The sequence below is a fragment of the Crinia signifera genome, chromosome 8, assembly GCF_055691185.1.
Source record: "Crinia signifera chromosome 8, ASM5569118v1, whole genome shotgun sequence".
NCBI classification, from domain to species: domain Eukaryota; kingdom Metazoa; phylum Chordata; class Amphibia; order Anura; family Myobatrachidae; genus Crinia; species Crinia signifera.
In genome coordinates, this window is record NC_139224.1 from 113,990,143 (window position 1) to 114,009,374 (window position 19,232).

Sequence of the window (19,232 nt, forward strand, 5' to 3'; positions counted from 1 at the left end):
CTCTGAGTGATGTCACAAATATTTATTTATTAACAGTTTCTTATATAGCGGACACATATTCAGCAGCGCTGTACAGAGTATAGTTGAACATTCACATCAGTCCCTGCCCCAGTGGAGCTTACAATCTATATTCCCTACCACATGTACACACACCATACTTGCCTACCTGACCCTCTCCATGAGGGAGAAAAGGCTCTGTTCCTGGACTTTCCTGGTAATGTAGGATTGCCATCACCTGTGGTGAAACACCTTTCTTATCTATTAACCTACTCACCACAGGTGATGGCAATCCTACATTACCAGGGAAGGCCAGGAACAGAGCATTTTCTCCCTCATGGAGAGGGTCAGGTAGGCAAGTATGACACACACACAGACATTCTAGGGTTATTTTTTTGTTGGGAGCCAATTAGCCTACCAGAATATTTTTGGATTGTGTGAGGAAACCAGAGTACCCAGAGGAAACCCATGCAAGAACGGGGAGAATAGTTAATTTGGTTATACATCAGTGTGATTTCCTGGTGTGCTTTTCTCTGTGTTACTTCTCAGTCACATTACATCAATGATCACCTCTGCATGGTTCAGTTATAAATCCTATTTTATAATCACAGTAAAGTGCTTCAGATATTTAGCAGCACCTGCAGTGAGCTAACAGTAGTTAATTTAGATATTATTGCAGATTATGAACTTATGGCGCCCTCCACTGGTCACTGTGAGATATTGCTACATCAATGATCAGGTTTATAAAGCTCAGTTAGGGCGGGATGTACTAAAGGGAAAATGCGGTAAAACAGGGGTTTTACCGCATTTTCCTATGTACCAATACCCGTCCGCCCCGTTTTCTCCAGGCAGGGTATCGCCACCCTCTGGGTGGTGATATCCTATAGAAGCCTACGGGCTTCTTTTCGCAGCGTCCCCCCTTTCCCCCTCCCTTGTGCTTACCTTCTTGCAGGTCCTCCAGGACCCTGGAAGGTAAGCCCTTCCTCCCCCTATCAACGCAGCCGGACGTCCTTCCGGCTGCAGGGGGGAGGAGGAGGCACCGGGGACAGCCTGCTTAGCTGTCCCTGGCATGTAGGCATCAGGAGTCGGCAGGGAGGAGACGGAGACCCCCCGCAGACCACAGTACAGGTATTGCGGGGGGTCTCCGTTACCGCACCGCAATGCCAGCCGCATATGTTAGTACATATGCGCTGGCATCGCGGCGGACACCCGGCGAAGGGCGGCGATGTATATTAATACATCCCGCCCTTAATACTGTCCTTTTCTTATTAATTAACAGTTATTAACTTAGAGGCAGCATTTCATTTCAATTGTCAAATATCGGCTAACAGACATTTTTCACATGACACATGCCAACGCTAACGTTTTACTGTTTGACAGCTTTTTCAAACGTATTATCTTCCAGTCACAGGCGTTACTATTGAATAATTTAAAGTGACCAGAAGAGGGCACCACAGGCTCATAAACTGTGCTAATATCTGACATGACAGGTTTACCATTGTCAGATCACAGTAATTATTACTAAATATTGGAAATATTTTGTGGCCAGTGTAAGGGCTACAAAACCTGATACGTAAATATCATTCCAAATAAAGGAGACGATATTATAAACTCTGCAGTCACGAAATAAAGAGGCTAGCTCCTTTGGGCTGAATTAAACAGACATCTTTTCCAAACAGACACCTGTGAAATTTTAACAGACAAATCTTTTTTTTTTTTTTTTTCATATCACATTATATGTATGTATGTCCGTGAATTGTTTGTGATTTTATCCTCTATTTGTCACTGTTTACGTGTTATCCTATAACTCTGATATAAGGGAATATTATAAGGAAACTAATAAAAGTTACATTTTAATTGTTACCAGTGCGTTCCCCTGAACAGTCCCCTTTTTTCTCTTTCTTTCATAAAATGTACTTATCGGACTGAAGGGAACAGCACCCCCATTACTGACTTAAAAATTCTGGGTTTACATTGTCTTAAGAATTAACTAATTCACGTGGTTGTGCGGATACACACCAGGCTCCTTCTGGAGCAAACCAATATTTAATAATGTATGTACAAATATTTACATTTTATATTTTGTAATGCTTTTATTTTACATTATTAGTACCATTAATTAGTAAGACAGTGAGGAGGACATTATATATATGACACTGGGACTTACAACATAGATAAACTTCAAGCAAATGTAAGCAAAAATATTACATGCAAATAAAAACACAAGTATTAGAGAGGATGCTGATATTTTGCTGCAAATTTCAATAAAAAATGTTTAAAAATGAAGACACAGATATTTGTATTATAAACAGGTTATAGGCCTTGGTCTTGTAATGCTGACATTTCCTGATAATCCTCCATTAGTATAGACCACTTCCCAAAACAATAATAATCGTAACCTAAAATGGGGAGGGCATTACCTATGCAGCAATCATTTCCAACCATGAACTAATAAGACCATTTTTTAAGGTGCATGCATTCTGCAATGAGAACTCCCATAACAAAGAAGCTCCAAACCAACAAAACCGATTATGCGACCAGCAGAGCACATGGGAAGTGATTAGGAAATCCACCGACATATCACAGAGCGCTCCTCTACCGGACACCAACATTCCTCCACCTACTATCAGCCTGCTGCAGTATAAGGACAGAGTGGTCACCTTGGTTCTTGATGTTTCAGGGAGCATGAATAAGGTATGTACTTTTCCCATTGCTTTTTTCTTATATAGAACACTTGTGGCTCACATGATGAACAACGGGCTATTTTATTTATACTACAACATGGTGTAAGTACTACTAATCTGCTGTAAACCACTACATCGTGTTGGTGTTTATTGACTAGCACTAAATCATAGCACAGAAAAAGGCACTTGTTGTCATTGGACCTAGGGCCTTATTCTGGTTCACTCCTTCTGGCAAATTACTTCATAGATGGACAAAACCATGTGCACTGCAGGGGGGCAGATGTAAAATGTGCATAGAGAATTCGATTTTGGGGAGTTATTTTATTTCTGTGCAGGGAAAATACTGACTGCTTTATTTTTACACTGCAATATAGATCTCACTTTGAGGTAAAACCCCTCCCAAATCTAACTCTTTGCACAAGTAACATCTACCCCACCTGCAGTGCACATGGTTTTGTCCATCTAAGAAGGAATTTGCCAGAAGGAGTGAACCAGAATAAGGCCCCTAGTACAGATTCAGCCACACATTGGTCTATGTTCTTTTTCTGCTCATGCATCTCGCTGTACTGCGCACATGCAGCAAGTAAATTGTGATGGTGGTCACAGTAAGGGATTAGCGACAAGAAGACAGTGTTTGAGGGTGTTATTGGGGAAATGCTCGGGTAAACGCAGGCATGTCATGGGATTTTTTGGTGTGCATAAATTAGCAGGAGCTGAGCCGCGCCCATGTGTGTGAGCTTTAGTGCACCCTCAAGAATACTTTCTCTTCTTGCTGGGGGTCTAATGGGGCCTATACACGGGGCGACTGTGCTGAGCGAGCTTAACGATGCTAGATTGCTCAGAATGCTCAGCGCACATGTGTCAGCAATGAATGCTGAGCAGTCTGTCAGGGTCACTATTCTCTGATGAGAACACTGACCCTGACTGGCAATCTGACTAGATTTATCCTGCATGCAAAAATCGTCTGGCCGTGACACGCTGGGCCATGCATCGCTATCGCTATAGCCCTTACACATGGAGAGATGGAGGGGCATTTTCTAAGCGATCTAGTCAAACTAAGTCAGATCGCTTAAAAGATGGGATGAATTCACCCTGTGTTTAGGCCCCATAAGGCTACAATAGGCTAAATGCCATCTTCAGATAGCTTTAGCTGTTAGGGTCAAGCTCAGGAATGGGTAGCATTCCATCGCTTGGTTAATCTGACAACACAGAAAGCTATGGAGCTTTTCAGTCAGGACAGGAGGGGCCACCTCAGATAAGGAGATATCTTCTGCAGTCCCTCCATATTGTATCTGTGTAATCCTTAATCTTTTCAGGCTAAGGCATTGGTTACCAAACGTTTCTGAATCACAGCACCTTAGAGCATCAAAAGATTTTCACGGCACCCCTAGGCTAAATGTTTCTTATTGAGAAATACAGAAACAAATATTAAATTAAGTAAATTGTGCTTTTATGTAATTTTTAAGGTCCGGTATGTGGTGTGGGACGAGATCTGCTTCTGTTTGTCCACATATATTATTATTGATAGCACTTAGCTCTGGTTTTGCCTGTTACATTGACCATAAATAATTTGAATTGGTACTGGACAACCAACCAAGACACCGCTGCAAGTGAACTCAGCCACCCCAGGGTGCCACAGCACACAGTTTGGGACCCACTAGGCTAAGGATTTTTACCCTTTCCTTACGATAAGACTACTACTTAGATAATGCTTCTGGAATAACGAAAATCATGGGACATGAGCCAAAAGACAAGCTCATGTGGCAAAAAGTAATCCTACAATTAAATTGCCATTCACACTATTGAGGTTTGGCCCAACCTAGACCTTTTCATGACCGCATTAGCATGTTTTTGCTTTGCATAAAAGAAAAGGTTACATTATCTACCCAATAGTCTAATTTGGACACAATTCTGGACACTTCCACTTCCAGCAATTATAAGCATAATGTGAATATCCTTCCAATAATCGGAGATTTACATATCCACGAGACAGCATTTCGCCCGAACTCTGACTGCAGAAACAGTTGCTATCACACTTCATATAGAAGATGTGACTGAAAATGGCAACTCTGCAAGCACATAACTATATAGGTATAGGTGTGCGCAGCACTTTTTATTAGATGGTGTATGGCCAAATGTCTTACACCGCCCATTGTGTGTGTCTAACATTGCCAATCAGGTGTGTCTACCATCATCTATTGGCACTCGCTACTATATAAAACATCTCCTAGGCACCCCATAATCTCCTGTCTATTTCAGTTTCAATCTTCTATGCAAATAAAGTCATAATCATATATGGGTGACGCAGGTATATAGTGATGTGACACTGGTCTAGTAGTACAATTAACAATGCAAAACACACGTAATTGATTCTTTTAACGGGATACAGTTCTAAAAAGCAAAAGTGTTTGGTAAAAGGTATTGCTGGTATTGCTAGTGGCAGGGAGGTCTTCATAAGGGTGGGCACAGCATTAGGGGGTACCTATGCACCCCTAACACTCAATGTGTGCACGCCTATGTATATAGGTCACATTTAATTGCAATACCATGAAACACTTTCGGTATGATTCTTCTGTCAGAGATTGCTCAATTGCGACCAGTTTTATGTTGTTGAGAAGCGTCTTAGATGATTACAACTCAGAATCACAGGTAACTGCACTATGGGCCTGATTCAGGTTGATTCAGGGGCCCCCCTCACCCCACCGCCGAATCCCCTTGGCACCATGCAAGGGGATGTGTACGCGAACACTTCTCCTCAAATGCCGTCAAAGGGGAGAGAAGTAATTCTATGGTCGCCGACCACTGAATGATTTCTCTCCCCTTCGGTAATAAAGGTTAGTCTATACTGACATTTATTTCTGTCGCTCTTCGCCAAAGACCGAGCGAACGCTGACATCATGTAACGTCAGCCACCCGAGCAGGGAAAGCCGCACCTGCATTCCCAGAGGAACACCCAGCATTTTAATGGGGATGCCCATAAAACACTGGGTGTTTCCCTGCAAGCCCCTGGCCCTCCCTCCCCGCAACGAACGGCCCGTTGAGTGTGTAACACAGCCATTTGAAAAAACAGGAAGGTATAGGAGTATAACTGTGCTAAAGTAATTATGATAACAATAGTAATAATACATGGTCAGGTGTGTAGGAAATAATAACATTAATTTAAGAACACTTGTAGAATATTAAAAACAGTTCATATTGAATAGCCAGACAGGCAATGCAATAGAATTGATAGTCACCCTTATTTCTGGTTGCCAGTCCTCAGCAAAGCCTTGTTAAAGTCCACCCATTTTAGGGGAGATGAAGGAAACAATTGTGTAAGCTGTAGTCCTCACCCACTGATGGCATCTGAGCCTATAAGAAGGTGGCCAAGGAAATCCTATGCCACAGAAAGGTGTGGGACCAGATCTTATGTTGGAAAAGTTGTATTCCAGGCGGATGGGAGCATCCTGCCTAGAGGTAGCCTTGCTATGGGCCTTATTCTAGTTCACTATTTCTGACAAAATCCTTCTTAGATGGACAAAACCGGGCCCTTATTCAGATCTGATCGTAGTACAAATTTGTTCTCAAAATGGGCAAAACCATGTGCACTGCAGGTGGGGTAGATGTAACATGTGCAGAGAGAGTTAGATTTGGGTGGGGTTTTATTTCAAAGTGAGATCTATATTGCAGTGTAAAAATAAATCAGTCAGTATTTACCCTGCACAGAAACAAAATAACTCACCCAAAACAATTTATCTCTGCACATTTTACATCTGCCCCCCTGCAGTGCACATGGTTTTGTCCATCTAAGAAAGAATTTCTCCGAAAGAGTGAACTAGAATAAGGGGGGGTGGTCGACTGCGCTAAGAGGGTTTACAAAAAAAACATTTTTCTGAGCATATAATTTAAAAAAAAGGAATGGTCAGGTGTATAGTGAAAAAGGGGGTTACAATTTATTAAAATAGACACAATTGTACATATAAAAACAACAAATGACAAATGACTGAAAGTAATTATATAGTCACCCTTAACCCCTTCCCGACATTTGACGTATATATACGTCATGGCCGGGATGTACTTCCCGACACATGACGTATATATACGTCATGACTTTAAACTGTCCCCGCGTCTATAGACGCGGTGACAGTTTAAACATGTCTGCTGTCCCTGACAGCAGACATGTCCCTGCATGCCCAGGGGGGCTGCGATGCCGCCCCCCCGTCGGCGATCGCTGTGATTGGCTGTTCAGTGTGAACAGCCATTCACAGCGTTTTCCTGTGTTACCGGCGAATCAGACGCTCGGTAACACAGGTGTCAATCACCGCCGGGCGTCAGGGGGCATGAGGGGGTCATCGGTGACGACGACACCTCACCCCACCTGCCCCCAAGGCTGTGATTGGCTCGTCGGACCGATGAGCCAATCACAGCCAAGGCGCGCCATTTAAACTAACGGTGACTGCGCTGCAGACGCCATTCCGGTCTGGAATTGCGTGCAGAGCGGTCACCGGCCACTCTGTCCTGCTATACATACCTGAACCTTGCCTTATACTTACCTGATCACCGCTGATCACCGCTGGTAGCGTGCTGCCAGCAGCTGGATGCTTCCTGGATCTTGTGACTTCCTGTGTGCTGCTGCTGCAGTGTCATAGAGTCACAGATAGTGATAAATAGTCAGAGATAGTCAGAGATAGTCAGAGATAGTGAGAGATAGTGATAGAGAGTGATAGAGAGTGCTATATTTTGTGTCTGCTGCACCCCCTTTTGTGCTGATCACTATATCTGAGCTGATCAGCAACTTTTTGGGGGTGCAGAGGTTTTTTTTATATATATACACCTGTCAGTTGCACCAAAGGTTGTGCTGCCTGTGCAACTGACTGCTGCCCCCCCCCCCCTGCTGCCCCCCCTTTTGTGCTGATTAGTTTAAATTAATTAATCAGCAACTTTTTGGGGGTCTAGGTTTTTTTTTTTTATATATATATACCTGTCAGTTGCACCAAAGGTTGTGCTGCGTGTGCAACTGACTGCTGCCCCCCCTGCTGCCCCCCCTTTTGTGTTGATTAGTTTAAATTAATTAATCAGCAACTTTTTGGGGGTCCAGGTTTTTTTTTTTATATATACCCTGTCAGGTTGCACCCACAGTTGTGTGTCTGCTGCCCCTCACTGCTAATCAGTGTTGCATCACTGATCTGCAGTTTTTTTTTTTTGGAGAGTGCAGTGGGGTTTTGTTTTTACACCCACGTGGGTGTCCTGTGGCCGCTGAGCGCTGATCAGTGACGTACAATCACTGAACAGCATTTTTGGCACAGGGATATAATTTTTTTTCTGCAGTTTTTTTAAATTGTTTTTTTTTTTTTGGAGAGTGCTGTGGTATATTTTTTTAAATTGTTTTTACACCCACGTTGCTTTTGTGGGTGTCCTGTGGCCGCTGATCAGTGACGTACATCACTGAACAACATTTTTGGCACAGGGTTGATATAATTTTTTTTCTGCAGTTTTTTTAAATTGTTTTTTTTTTGTTTTTACACCCACGTTGCTTTTTTGGGTGTCCTGTTGCCTTTGAGCGCTGTTCAGTGACGGTCGTTACTGACCAACATCTGTGCTCAATTTTTGGTGCAGGACATTTTTTTTTTTTTTTAACCCCTTCAATTTTTTTTTTTTTTTATTGGGATCAAATTCCTGTATAAAGTATTTTTTTTTTCTGCACTACATACACACTACACACTACATTCCACCCGTGTTGAAATAAAGTTTGTACCCCCCCCTACACTATACACGTGTTGAAACATTACACTTACAGAAACACAAATATAAAAATGGCATCCCAAATGTCATCCCAAATGTCATCCCAGTCTTACAGAAGAATGTATTCAGCGGAGGAGGCATATGCCATGCTTGCCTCTGACTCTGACACAGCCAGTGAGGCAAGCGGGGAATTTGAAGGATTCGTCTTAAGCTCCTCTTCCTCCTCTGGTGATGAGGGACCCCCTCAAAGACGCCCCCGTAGAGCAGCTGAGACCCCCCCCAAATGATTGATCCCGTATGGACCCCACCACCAGACAATTTTGAGCCCCAGGTTCCTGAGTTTTTGGCCATCCCAGGAATCCAATTTGATAGTACAGGTCTCAGAGAAATTGACTTTTTCAAAAAAAATGTCTCTGATGATTTTATAAATTTAATGGTGGACCAAAGTAATTTATATGCCCAGCAGTTTATTGCTCAAAACCCCACGTCATCATTTGCTAGGTGGACCCCTGTAGATGCAGTAGAGATGATGACGTTTTGGGGTCTGGTGTTACATATGGGCATAGTAAAAAAGCCAGAAATTAGGCAATATTGGAGTACAGATGTTCTGTACAGCACCCCATTTTACCGTATGGCCATGACTCGGACTCGTTTTGAAGCAATCCTTAAATTTATACATTACACCGATAATGCACAGTGCCCACCCAGAGATGATCCCACCTTTGACCGGCTATTCAAAGTCAGGCCGGTCATTGATCATTTCAGTGCCAAATTTGCAGAGATGTACATCCCTGACAGATTTATTTGTATCGACGAGTCCCTTATACATTTTAAAGGAAGGGTTAAATTCCGCCAGTACCTTCCCAGTAAGAGGGCAAGGTATGGCATAAAAATGTATAAACTGTGTGAAAGCACCTCAGGGTACACCCACAGGTTTAGGGTTTATGAAGGGAAGGATTCAAGAATTGAACCGCCAGAATGCCCCCCCTCCCTCGTAGGTGTTAGTGGAAAAATTGTCTGGGATTTAGTGCACCCCTTCCTGGATAAAGGTTATCACCTCTATGTGGATAACTTTTACACTAGCATCCCCCTGTTTAAGGCCCTTGGTTCAAGAGGTACAGCAGCTTGCGGTACTGTGCGCAAGAACCAAAGAGGCCTCCCAAAAACGCACAGTACTGAGAAGGGGTGAAAGCAGGGGAATATGCACCGAAAATATGTTGTTGGTCAAATATAAGGACAAGAGGGATGTCCTTATACTGACAACAATTCATGGAGACAGTACCATCTCCATCCCTGTACGAGGTACCAGTACCCACACCTCAAAACCTAATTGTATCCTAGATTACAATAAGTACATGGGCGGAGTGGATCTTTCAGATCAGGTACTGAAGCCGTACAGTGCCCTGCGGAAAACAAAAATATGGTACAAGAAGCTGGCCGTGTATATCATCCAGATGGCACTGTATAACGCTTACGTGCTATTCCGTTCTACCAGCCAGAGGGGGACATTTATGCACTTTCAAGAGGAAGTCATAAAGGGCCTAATATTTGGGAACTAGCAGGCAGAGGGCCCCAGTACTTCTAATACTGGCCCCCGTATTGTACCAGGGCAGCATTTTCCGAACGAAATCCCCTCCACTGCAAGAAAGGGCAGGACACAAAAAAGGTGCAAAGTTTGCTATAAAAAGGGAATAAGAAAGGAAACTATTTTCCACTGTGAAACTTGCCCCGACAAACCCGGCCTATGTATAAAGGAGTGTTTTAAAATATACCACACATCTATGGATTATTAGGTTCATCATTTCACCGTGCTTCGGGGGTCTTGCTAATGCCACATAGCACCCACCATTCATTCCACCAGAATCTGAGCTGCAAAATCCAAAAATCACTCCTTCCCTTCTGAGTCCTGCCATGCACCCAACTGGTATTTTTTGGTCACATATGAGGCATTGCCATACTCGGGAGAAATTGGGGCACAGATTTTGGGGTGCTTTTTCTCCTTCATACCTTCTGAAAATGAAAAATTTTGAGCCAGAACTGCATTTTTGTGTAAAAAAATTTAATTTTTCATTTGCACAGCCCAGTTGTATCAAAATTGGTGAAACCCCTGGGGGTTTGAAATGTACACTATACCCCTAGATGAATTCCCTGAGGGGTGTAGTTTGCAAAATGGGGTCACTTGTGGGGGGGTTCCACTGTATTGGTGCTTTGGGGGTCTTGCTAATGCGACATAGCACCCACCAACATTCCACCAGAATCTGTGCTGCAAAATCCAAATATCACTCCTTCCCTTCTGAGTCCTGACATTTTTTGGTCACACATGAGGCATTGCCGTACTCGGGAGAAATTGGGGCACAGATTTTGGGGTGCTTTGTCTCCTTCATTCCTTGTGAAAATGAAAAATTTTGAGCCAGAACTGCATTTTTGTGTAAAAAAATGTAATTTTTCATTTGCACAGCCCAGTTGTATCAAAATTGGTGAAACCCCTGGGGGTTTGAAATGTACACTATACCCCTAGATGAATTCCCTGAGGGGTGTAGTTTGCAAAATGGGGTCACTTGTGGGGGGGTTCCACTGTATTGGTGCTTTGGGGGTCTTGCTAATGCGACATAGCACCCACCAACATTCCACCAGAATCTGAGCTGCAAAATCCAAAACTCACTCCTTCCCTTCTGAGTCCTGCCATGCACCCAACTGGTATTTTTTGGTCACATATGAGGCATTGCCGTACTCGGGAGAAATTGGGGCACAGATTTTGGGGTGTTTGTCTCCTTCATTCCTTGTGAAAATGAAAAATTTTGAGCCAGAACTGCATTTTTGTGTAAAAAATTTAATTTTTCATTTTCACTGCCCAGTTGTATCAAAATTGCAGGGGCGGATCCAGGATAAAATGACGGGGGGGCACATGATAAAAGAGGGCTTAGGTGGGGGAGGGCGGTGTTAGTGGTGCCAGTGTACATGCTAAGAGAGCGGCAGAGAGAGGGTGGGAATGGGATTAAAAATAGGCCCTGGCATTTAAAGTATGCAGGCACACCATGGCGACAACAGTGAAGGATGTAGTTGTGCGCGCACCAAAGGCGCGCTCCAGGAAAGGGGGTGTGGCCACTCAACAGGGGGCCTGTCCTTGAGTGTAGGGTACCACACCATATACAACTTCTACACATTATGCAACAAAATACTAGACCCCATTATACTTGCCCCTTACACATGATGCCAAATGGAATGAGCCAAAATTCACATAATGCCACATGGATTGTGTCAAAATTCACATAATGCCACATGGATTGTGTCAAAATTCACATAATTCCACATGGATTGAGCCAAAATTTACATAATAACACACGGATTCAGCCAAAATTCACATAATGCCAATTGGAATGAGCCAAAATTCACATAATGCCACATGGATTGTGTCAAAATTCACATAATGCCACATGGATTGAGCCAAATTCAAAAAATGCCATATGGATTGAGCCAAAATTCACATAATGCCACCTGGATTGAGCCAAAATTCACATAATGCCACACGGATTGAGGCAGAATTCACATAATGCCACACATATTAAGCCAAAATTCATAATACGCTTCATAAACAGGGACATTGTCCACCAAAGGCGTGCATTAAACATTTACACCATAATGCCCATTACACGTTAAGTTACACGCCATGTCCATTATGTATTATGTATTATGTATTTTATGTCCATTATGTATTATGCCAAACACCATAATGCCTATTGAAAATTATGCTACATAAGTGCTGCTTATCTACATGCTCATTGCCAAGGGTTCCATGCTCATTGCCAGAGGTTCCATACTCATTGCCATGTGGGATTACATGCTCATTGCCAAGGGGGATACATGCTCGCGGTAAATGGGGGACAGCCGCCATGCAGAAGTGATAGCCACTGACAGTGGCAGAGCCTGGCTGTATTCAGAGCACTGCAGGTCCCGGCTAATTGAAATAATACCCCTTTCACACCAGAGAATGCATTCCCAGGTTGGCCCCTTTTACACCAGCCTAGTCCCTGCATTTTCTGGTGTGAGGGGGAGAGAAAACCACCCCTCCGATTTAACCAGTTATCTCATTTAACCAGCTATATCTTCGGAACCAACAGACCCATTTACATGAAACAAGTATCATATTGAAGAACTTTTGAGTGGGCTTTGAATGATTTTGGTCCAGTGAAACTGGAACATTTGGTTCCAGAGTAATCTGCCCTCAAAGAACATGAACAGCCATGAAATTACATTTCAAAAATAAAACAATCAGGTTACACGCAATATCTCTAGAACCGATTGACCAATATGGACCATCCTGGTATCATTTTGAAGGCCCAGCGATTTGGAATTAAATGAGATCAATCACAAGCTTCTGTGATACTGTGGGCGGGACTGGCACCTGTTGGAACCGGGTGGGGGTCATAATTGATGGGTCCCATATTATCCTATGGGGAAAAAACGTTACAGCTTTGCCAGACGCTATCTCCGGTTCCCGGGGGGCTAGAGACACGGGGCTGGGCTCGTTGGAAAGCTCTGGTCCTCATCTACAAAATGAAATGACAAGGGGGGCACGTGCCCGGGTGCCCCCCCCCCCCTGAATCCGCCACTGAAAATTGGTGAAACCCCTGGGGGTTTGAAATGTACACTATACCCCTAGATGAATTCCCTGAGGGGTGTAGTTTGCAAAATGGGGTCACTTGTGGGGGGGTTCCACTGTATTGGTGCTTCGGGGGTCTTGCTAATGCGACATAGCACCCACCAACATTCCACCAGAATCTGAGCTGCAAAATCCAAAAATCACTCCTTCCCTTCTGAGTCCTGCCATGCACCCAAATGGTATTTTTTGGTCACATGTGAGGCATTGCCGTACTCGGGAGAAATTGGGGCACAGATTTTGGGGTGCTTTGTCTCCTTCATTCCTTGTGAAAATGAAAAATTTGGAGCCAGAACTGCATTTTTGTGTAAAAAATGTAATTTTTCATTTGCACAGCCCAGTTGTATAAAAATTGGTGAAACCCCTGGGGGTTTGAAATGTACACTATACCCCTAGATGAATTCCCTGAGGGGTGTAGTTTGCAAAATGGGGTCACTTGTGGGGGGGGTTCCACTGTATTGGTGCTTCGGGGGTCTTGCTAATGCGACATAGCACCCACCAACATTCCACCAGAATCTGAGCTGCAAAATCCAAATATCACTCCTTCCCTTCTGAGTCCTGCCATGCACCCAACTGGTATTTTTTGGTCACATATGAGGCATTGCCGTACTCGGGAGAAATTGGGGCACAGATTTTGGGGTGCTTTGTCTCCTTCATTCCTTGTGAAAATGAAAAATTTTGAGCCAGAACTGCATTTTTGTGTAAAAAATTTAATTTTTAATTTGCACAGCCCAGTTGTATCAAAATTGGTGAAACCCCTGGGGGTTTGAAATGTACACTATACCCCTAGATGAATTCCCTGAGGGGTGTAGTTTGCAAAATGGGGTCACTTGTGGGGGGGTTCCTAACTTTTAGCATCTTATGGTGCCTAGAAACCTACATGGTGCCTAAAAAATAATCTCATAAAAAGGAGGCTCCAAAATCAAGTAGGTGCTCCTTCTATTATGAAGCCTGTGGTTTGGTCAACGTGCACACTAGAGCCACATATAGGATATTTATGAAAACAAAAGAATTGGGGGAATACATTTTTAGTCACATTTCTCTAGTAAAATCTACTGTGTTCCTTAGAAAAATTTATTAAAATTGCAAATCTGCAAAAAAAATGAAATTTTGAAATTTCACCTACACTTTGTTTTAATTCCTGTGAAACACCTAAAGGGTTAACAAACTTCCAAAATGCTGTTTTGAATACTGTGAGGGGTGCAGTTTTTGAAATGGCATCATTTATGGGGGTGTCTCACATACAAGTCCCTCAAAGTCACATCAGAACTGAACTGGTCCCTAAAAAAATCAGTGTTTGAAATTTTCTTTAAAATTTGAGAATTTGCTATTCATATTTTGAGCCTCCTAGTGTCCAAAAAAATTAAAAGGAGGTTGAAATAATGATGGAAACATAAAGTAGACATATGGTCTATGTTAGTTATTAACTATTTTGAGTGGTATGATTATTTGTCTCACAAGCAGAAAATTTAACATTTTGAAAATCGCTAAATTTTCCATTATTTTACGACATTTTGGTATTTTTCACAAAAAAACACAGACTGTATCGACCAAAATTTACCACTAACTTGAAGTACAATGTGTCACGAGAAAACAGTCTCATAATCACTGGGATAAGTAAAAGCAAAAAAAAGTTATACCCACTTAAGTGTACTTGTGAGTTATCCAGGCTCCCGATTTTTTGATTGTATGCCTTAAGTTAAGGCATACAATCAGATGCGATGCGATGCGATATCGCATCGCATCCGACCATCGGATGCGATGACCCGATTTTTCCATAGGAATCAATGTTAAAATGGACTGAGTCCATTTTAACATGGAATTCAATGGGAAAAAGGGGTCCTTTTCATACCCCTACTATCCAAGTGGGCATGGAGTTGGACATAAACCTGTGGCGAGCGTAGCGAGCCACCGAGCCCGAAGCGTGGCGAGCGAAGCGAGCCCCGCGAGGGGACGGTATTCCGTGTACGCTCGCCATGCTTCGGGCTCGGTGGCTCGCTACGCTCGCCACAGGTTTATGTCCAACTCCATGCCCACTTGGATAGTAGGGGTATGAAAAGGACCCCTTTTTTCCCATTGAATTCCATGTTAAAATGGACTCAGTCCATTTTAACATTGATTCCTATGGAAAAATCGGGTCATCGCATCGCATCGCATCCGATGGTCGCATGCGATGCGATGCGATCTCCCGATCCGACCCGATTTAAAAATCGGACGCCCGGATAACTCATAAGTACCCACTTAAGTGATACATGTCAGATTTGAAAAAAATGGCTCTGTCAGGAAGGCAAAAACTGGCTGCGTCAGGAAGGGGTTAAATCTAAGGGTGACTATATAATTACTTTCAGTCATTTGTCATTTGTTGTTTTTATATGTACAATTGTGTCTATTTTAATAAATTGTAACCCCCTTTTTCACTATACACCTGACCATTCCTTTTTTTTAAATTATATGCTCAGAAAAATGTTTTTTTTTTTGTAAACCCTCTTAGCGCAGTCGACCACCCCCCCTTTTCTTCTTGCTTATTGTATTGGGGCTGACTACCCCTTTTTTAGACTGCTGCTCCTTAGCCAAACCACTCACACTAAGCGCCTTCTTTGGATATTTGTATATCCTTTTTTCTTCTGAACTAGAATAAGGCCCTATGTCCCACAGGGTGGAATGGCTGGTCATGGAGAATGTTTAGGAAAAGGGTGTAAATAGAGAGAAGCAGCTGTCTGGTTCTATGAGAAACACCTGAACATGTGCAAACCCCAACCATCGGGGCTGAGGCCGAATTTGGATAGCATGGAGTGATCCTGAATTGGCAACTATGTTGCATATGTTGGAGTCGGCGCATGAACAGTTTGCTAAAAATCGTGTTAGCAACGTGTAGCCACACTCAGATTTCAACACAATGGCCCTTATTCAGATCTGATTGCAATACAAATTTGTTTGGAAAATGGGCAAAACGATGTGCACTGCAGGTGGGGCAGATGTAACATGTGCAGAGAGAGTTAAATTTGGGTGGGGTGTGTTGAAATTGAAATCTGGGCAGCACGGATGGTGTAATGGTTAGCATTACTGCCTCGCAGCGCTGAGGTCATGGGTTCGATCTTCACCATGGCTCTAACTGTGCTGAGTTTGTATATTCTCCCCGTACTTGCGTGAGTTTCCTCCGGATACTCCGGTTTCCTCCCACAATCCAAAAATATACTGGTAGGCTAATTGGCTCCTAACAAATTAACCCTAGAATGTCTGTGTGTGCATGTATATGTGTGGTAGGGAATATAGATTGTAAGCTCCACTGGGGCAGGGACTGATGTGAATGTTCAACTATTCTCTGTAAAGCGCTGTGGAATCTGTGGGCGCTATATAAGAAACTGATAATAAATAAATCTAAATTGCAGTGTAAAAATAATGCAGCCAGTAACAAAATAACTCACACAAATCTAACTCTCTCTGCACATGTTACATCTGTCCCACCTGCAGTGCATATGGTTTTGCCCATTTTCCAAACAATCCGGTAATCATTTAGACTGCAAAATCAAGCTGGTTTTGCAGTGTAAATTATTGCCGCTTTAAAAAAACTGGAGATTTCTTACCAATTCTCTCACTTTCTGAATCTCTCATCCTATTACATTTCACCCAATGCTTTTCACTTTTTATTTCAATAATTCATGCTTAGGATAATACAATTTATTACCATGCTAAAATATACTGCAAAAAAGTTTTTTATTTATAAGGCGCCACAAAGTGTCTGCAGCGCCGTACATAGCAAACAAAAAACTAATTACAAGGTAACGTACAGGGTGTGTTGATAAAATACAGCATAAATAGGGGTATAGCTGGTAGAACTAAAATCAGCATCAGTTCTGAAGTAGATGTCGAAATTGTTGAGGAGACTGAAGATGAAGTAGAGGAAGGGAAGAACAGGACAGGAGCGCTGGTGAGGTAAAGAGGTAGGGTGAGTATGGGAGGAAGGAGGGCCCTAAATGTTAAATATCATTAACAATATATTAAACTATCCCTTTATAATGTGCAGTTTGATCGAATCTCCCGCATGTACCAAGCCTCTGAAGTTTACATCATGCAAATCGTTGAATCCGGATCACGTGTTGGAATTGTCCGTTTTTCCAATAATGCAACCATTTTAACCCCACTAGTAAAGATTGTTGACACCTTTCAGCGTGAGAAGCTTAAACAGTTTCTTCCAAAGGCAGCTGATGGTGGTACAAACATATGTGCTGGAGTTCGCAAAGGATTTGAGGTAATTCCTTTATCAATAGATTTTTTTGTGGGGAAAAATGTTAATGCCATACCATAGTGCCAATGTCTGCATCTGATACAACAATATAATTGTACTTGCTCAAAAGGACCAGTATGCATATTGTCTATACATTTTACTGTAGCTATAAACAAAATGATAGTCACAACAACAAAACAAAAGATAGTAAAAACCTATCAGCAGGAACAAAACAGCTGCATAAATAAAATAAGTATTTTATACAAAATAAAAAATAAGAAGGCAATTCAGGCTTGAGCATTAGTGTGGACCCCAGCAGAAGTTTTAAACCTCCCCAATGTGTACAAATTCCCCAGGGTCACAGCGGTCATTGCCTTGCTAGTGCCTAGGGTAGCAGGAGTTTACAGCCCTGCAGACCCTTAGTTGCTTTGCTGACAGCCAGCACAGGGGCTAGTGACCCAGTTGCAGTTGCAGATTGGCTGCTTTCTTCAGTGCGTGGCCTCATGGTGGAGGTATAATCTGCATACGTGTGTTGACACCCAGCCAGAAGTGAGATCTGGAGACGCGGGGATACGGCGGGGGAGACACGGGGACCCGACGGGGGTCCGGCAATCACGCATATGCGGGAGCCGCATCACCCTCCGTCCGGACTCTCGCCTCAGACAGCCGATGGGATGCACTGCAGGAAATGACAGCGGAGCAAAGTGAGCGAACTGAGGCTGAACCATTCGGGCTCCAAAATGGAACTGACGGAATGCAGTTCTGCCCCGTTCCGGCTCACTTTAACATCTGGCCATTTCTGATTGACAGCTATGTCTTCATTCCATGAATGCCACTTTCAGAGATTAATTTCTAACATTAGAACACCCCAAATCAGATCAGGGTCGTAACTAGGGGGGAAGGGGGGGGCTGGGGGGGTCACGCGCACCGGGCACTGGAGGGGTGGGGCGCTGTCAGGTCCGGGGATAGCCAGCGGAGGTCAGGTGACAGGCAGCGGGGTTCCGGGGACTGGTGTAGCCGCTGTAGCGCCAGCTTACTTTGACTCCGTCTGTCTCCTACTAGCGCGGCGGCGGGAAGCACTGATGACTTTGAAAAGACTTGCCGGACGCTGATTGGCTGAATTCAAAAGTCATCAGCGCTTAACGCCGCCGCGCTAGTAGGAGACGGACGGAGTCAAGCTGCCGCTACAGTGGCTACACCAGTCCCCTGAACCCCGCTGCCTGTCCCCGGACCCCTGCTGGCTGCACACAGGTATGTATGTTGTCAGCAGGGAGGGGGGGGTCTCCGGCGCCAGCGGCAAGGCGGTCAAAGGAGGGGGGGGCACCAAATGACTGCCTTGCCCCGGGCACCGGAAACCCTAGTTTCGGCCCTGACCAGATGTATTCTTTGCAGAAGAGCCTAGTAGCGAAATACAGCATTTGATAATGAATTGTATTCATGTTTGTGCAGGTAAACAAAGCTAGTGACGGAAACACCTATGGCACAGAAATTGTATTGTTAACAGATGGTGAGGACAGTGGTATTAGCAGCTGTTTTGATGAAGTGAAAAACAGTGGGGCGATTATTCACACTCTCGCTCTTGGGAACAGTGCAGACAAAGGACTGGAACAGTTATCAAGAATGACAGGTGGGTTATGCAACTGTCTAATTGGGTACGCCTTTATCCATGGTGGCAGCTGATGAAACCAATGTAAATGTATTACATAGCATGGTACACTTTCTATGTTTATTGCATTATTAGATCATTAGATTTATAAAATTACTATGGCAACCCATTTTTGCGGAATCCTGTGAGAAAGGTCACCCTACCTTATCTGGCCCCTTCCTAGTGAAATGGAAATAATCTGTAAATGTATGATATAGAAAGCACAATACATTTAATGGTACGGCTGGTAGGAACAATGGGGCAGATGTATTAAGCCTTAACAAGAGATAAATGCAAGGGTGG

At 43.4% G+C, this 19,232-nt stretch overlaps 1 protein-coding gene across 2 annotated transcripts in view; it reads left to right on the forward strand.

Annotated features, from left to right (window-relative positions):
* LOC146026399 (calcium-activated chloride channel regulator 1-like) overlaps window positions 1–19,232 on the forward strand; it is a 119,301-nt gene that overhangs the window by 43,639 nt on the left and 56,430 nt on the right. For both annotated transcript variants that reach the window (XM_083157043.1, XM_083157042.1), the window contains exons 8-10: window positions 2,467–2,691; window positions 17,084–17,308; window positions 18,734–18,911. In XM_083157043.1, the coding sequence (XP_083013169.1) occupies window positions 2,467–2,691; window positions 17,084–17,308; window positions 18,734–18,911 (628 nt within the window). The remainder of the gene's footprint in view (window positions 1–2,466; window positions 2,692–17,083; window positions 17,309–18,733; window positions 18,912–19,232) is intronic.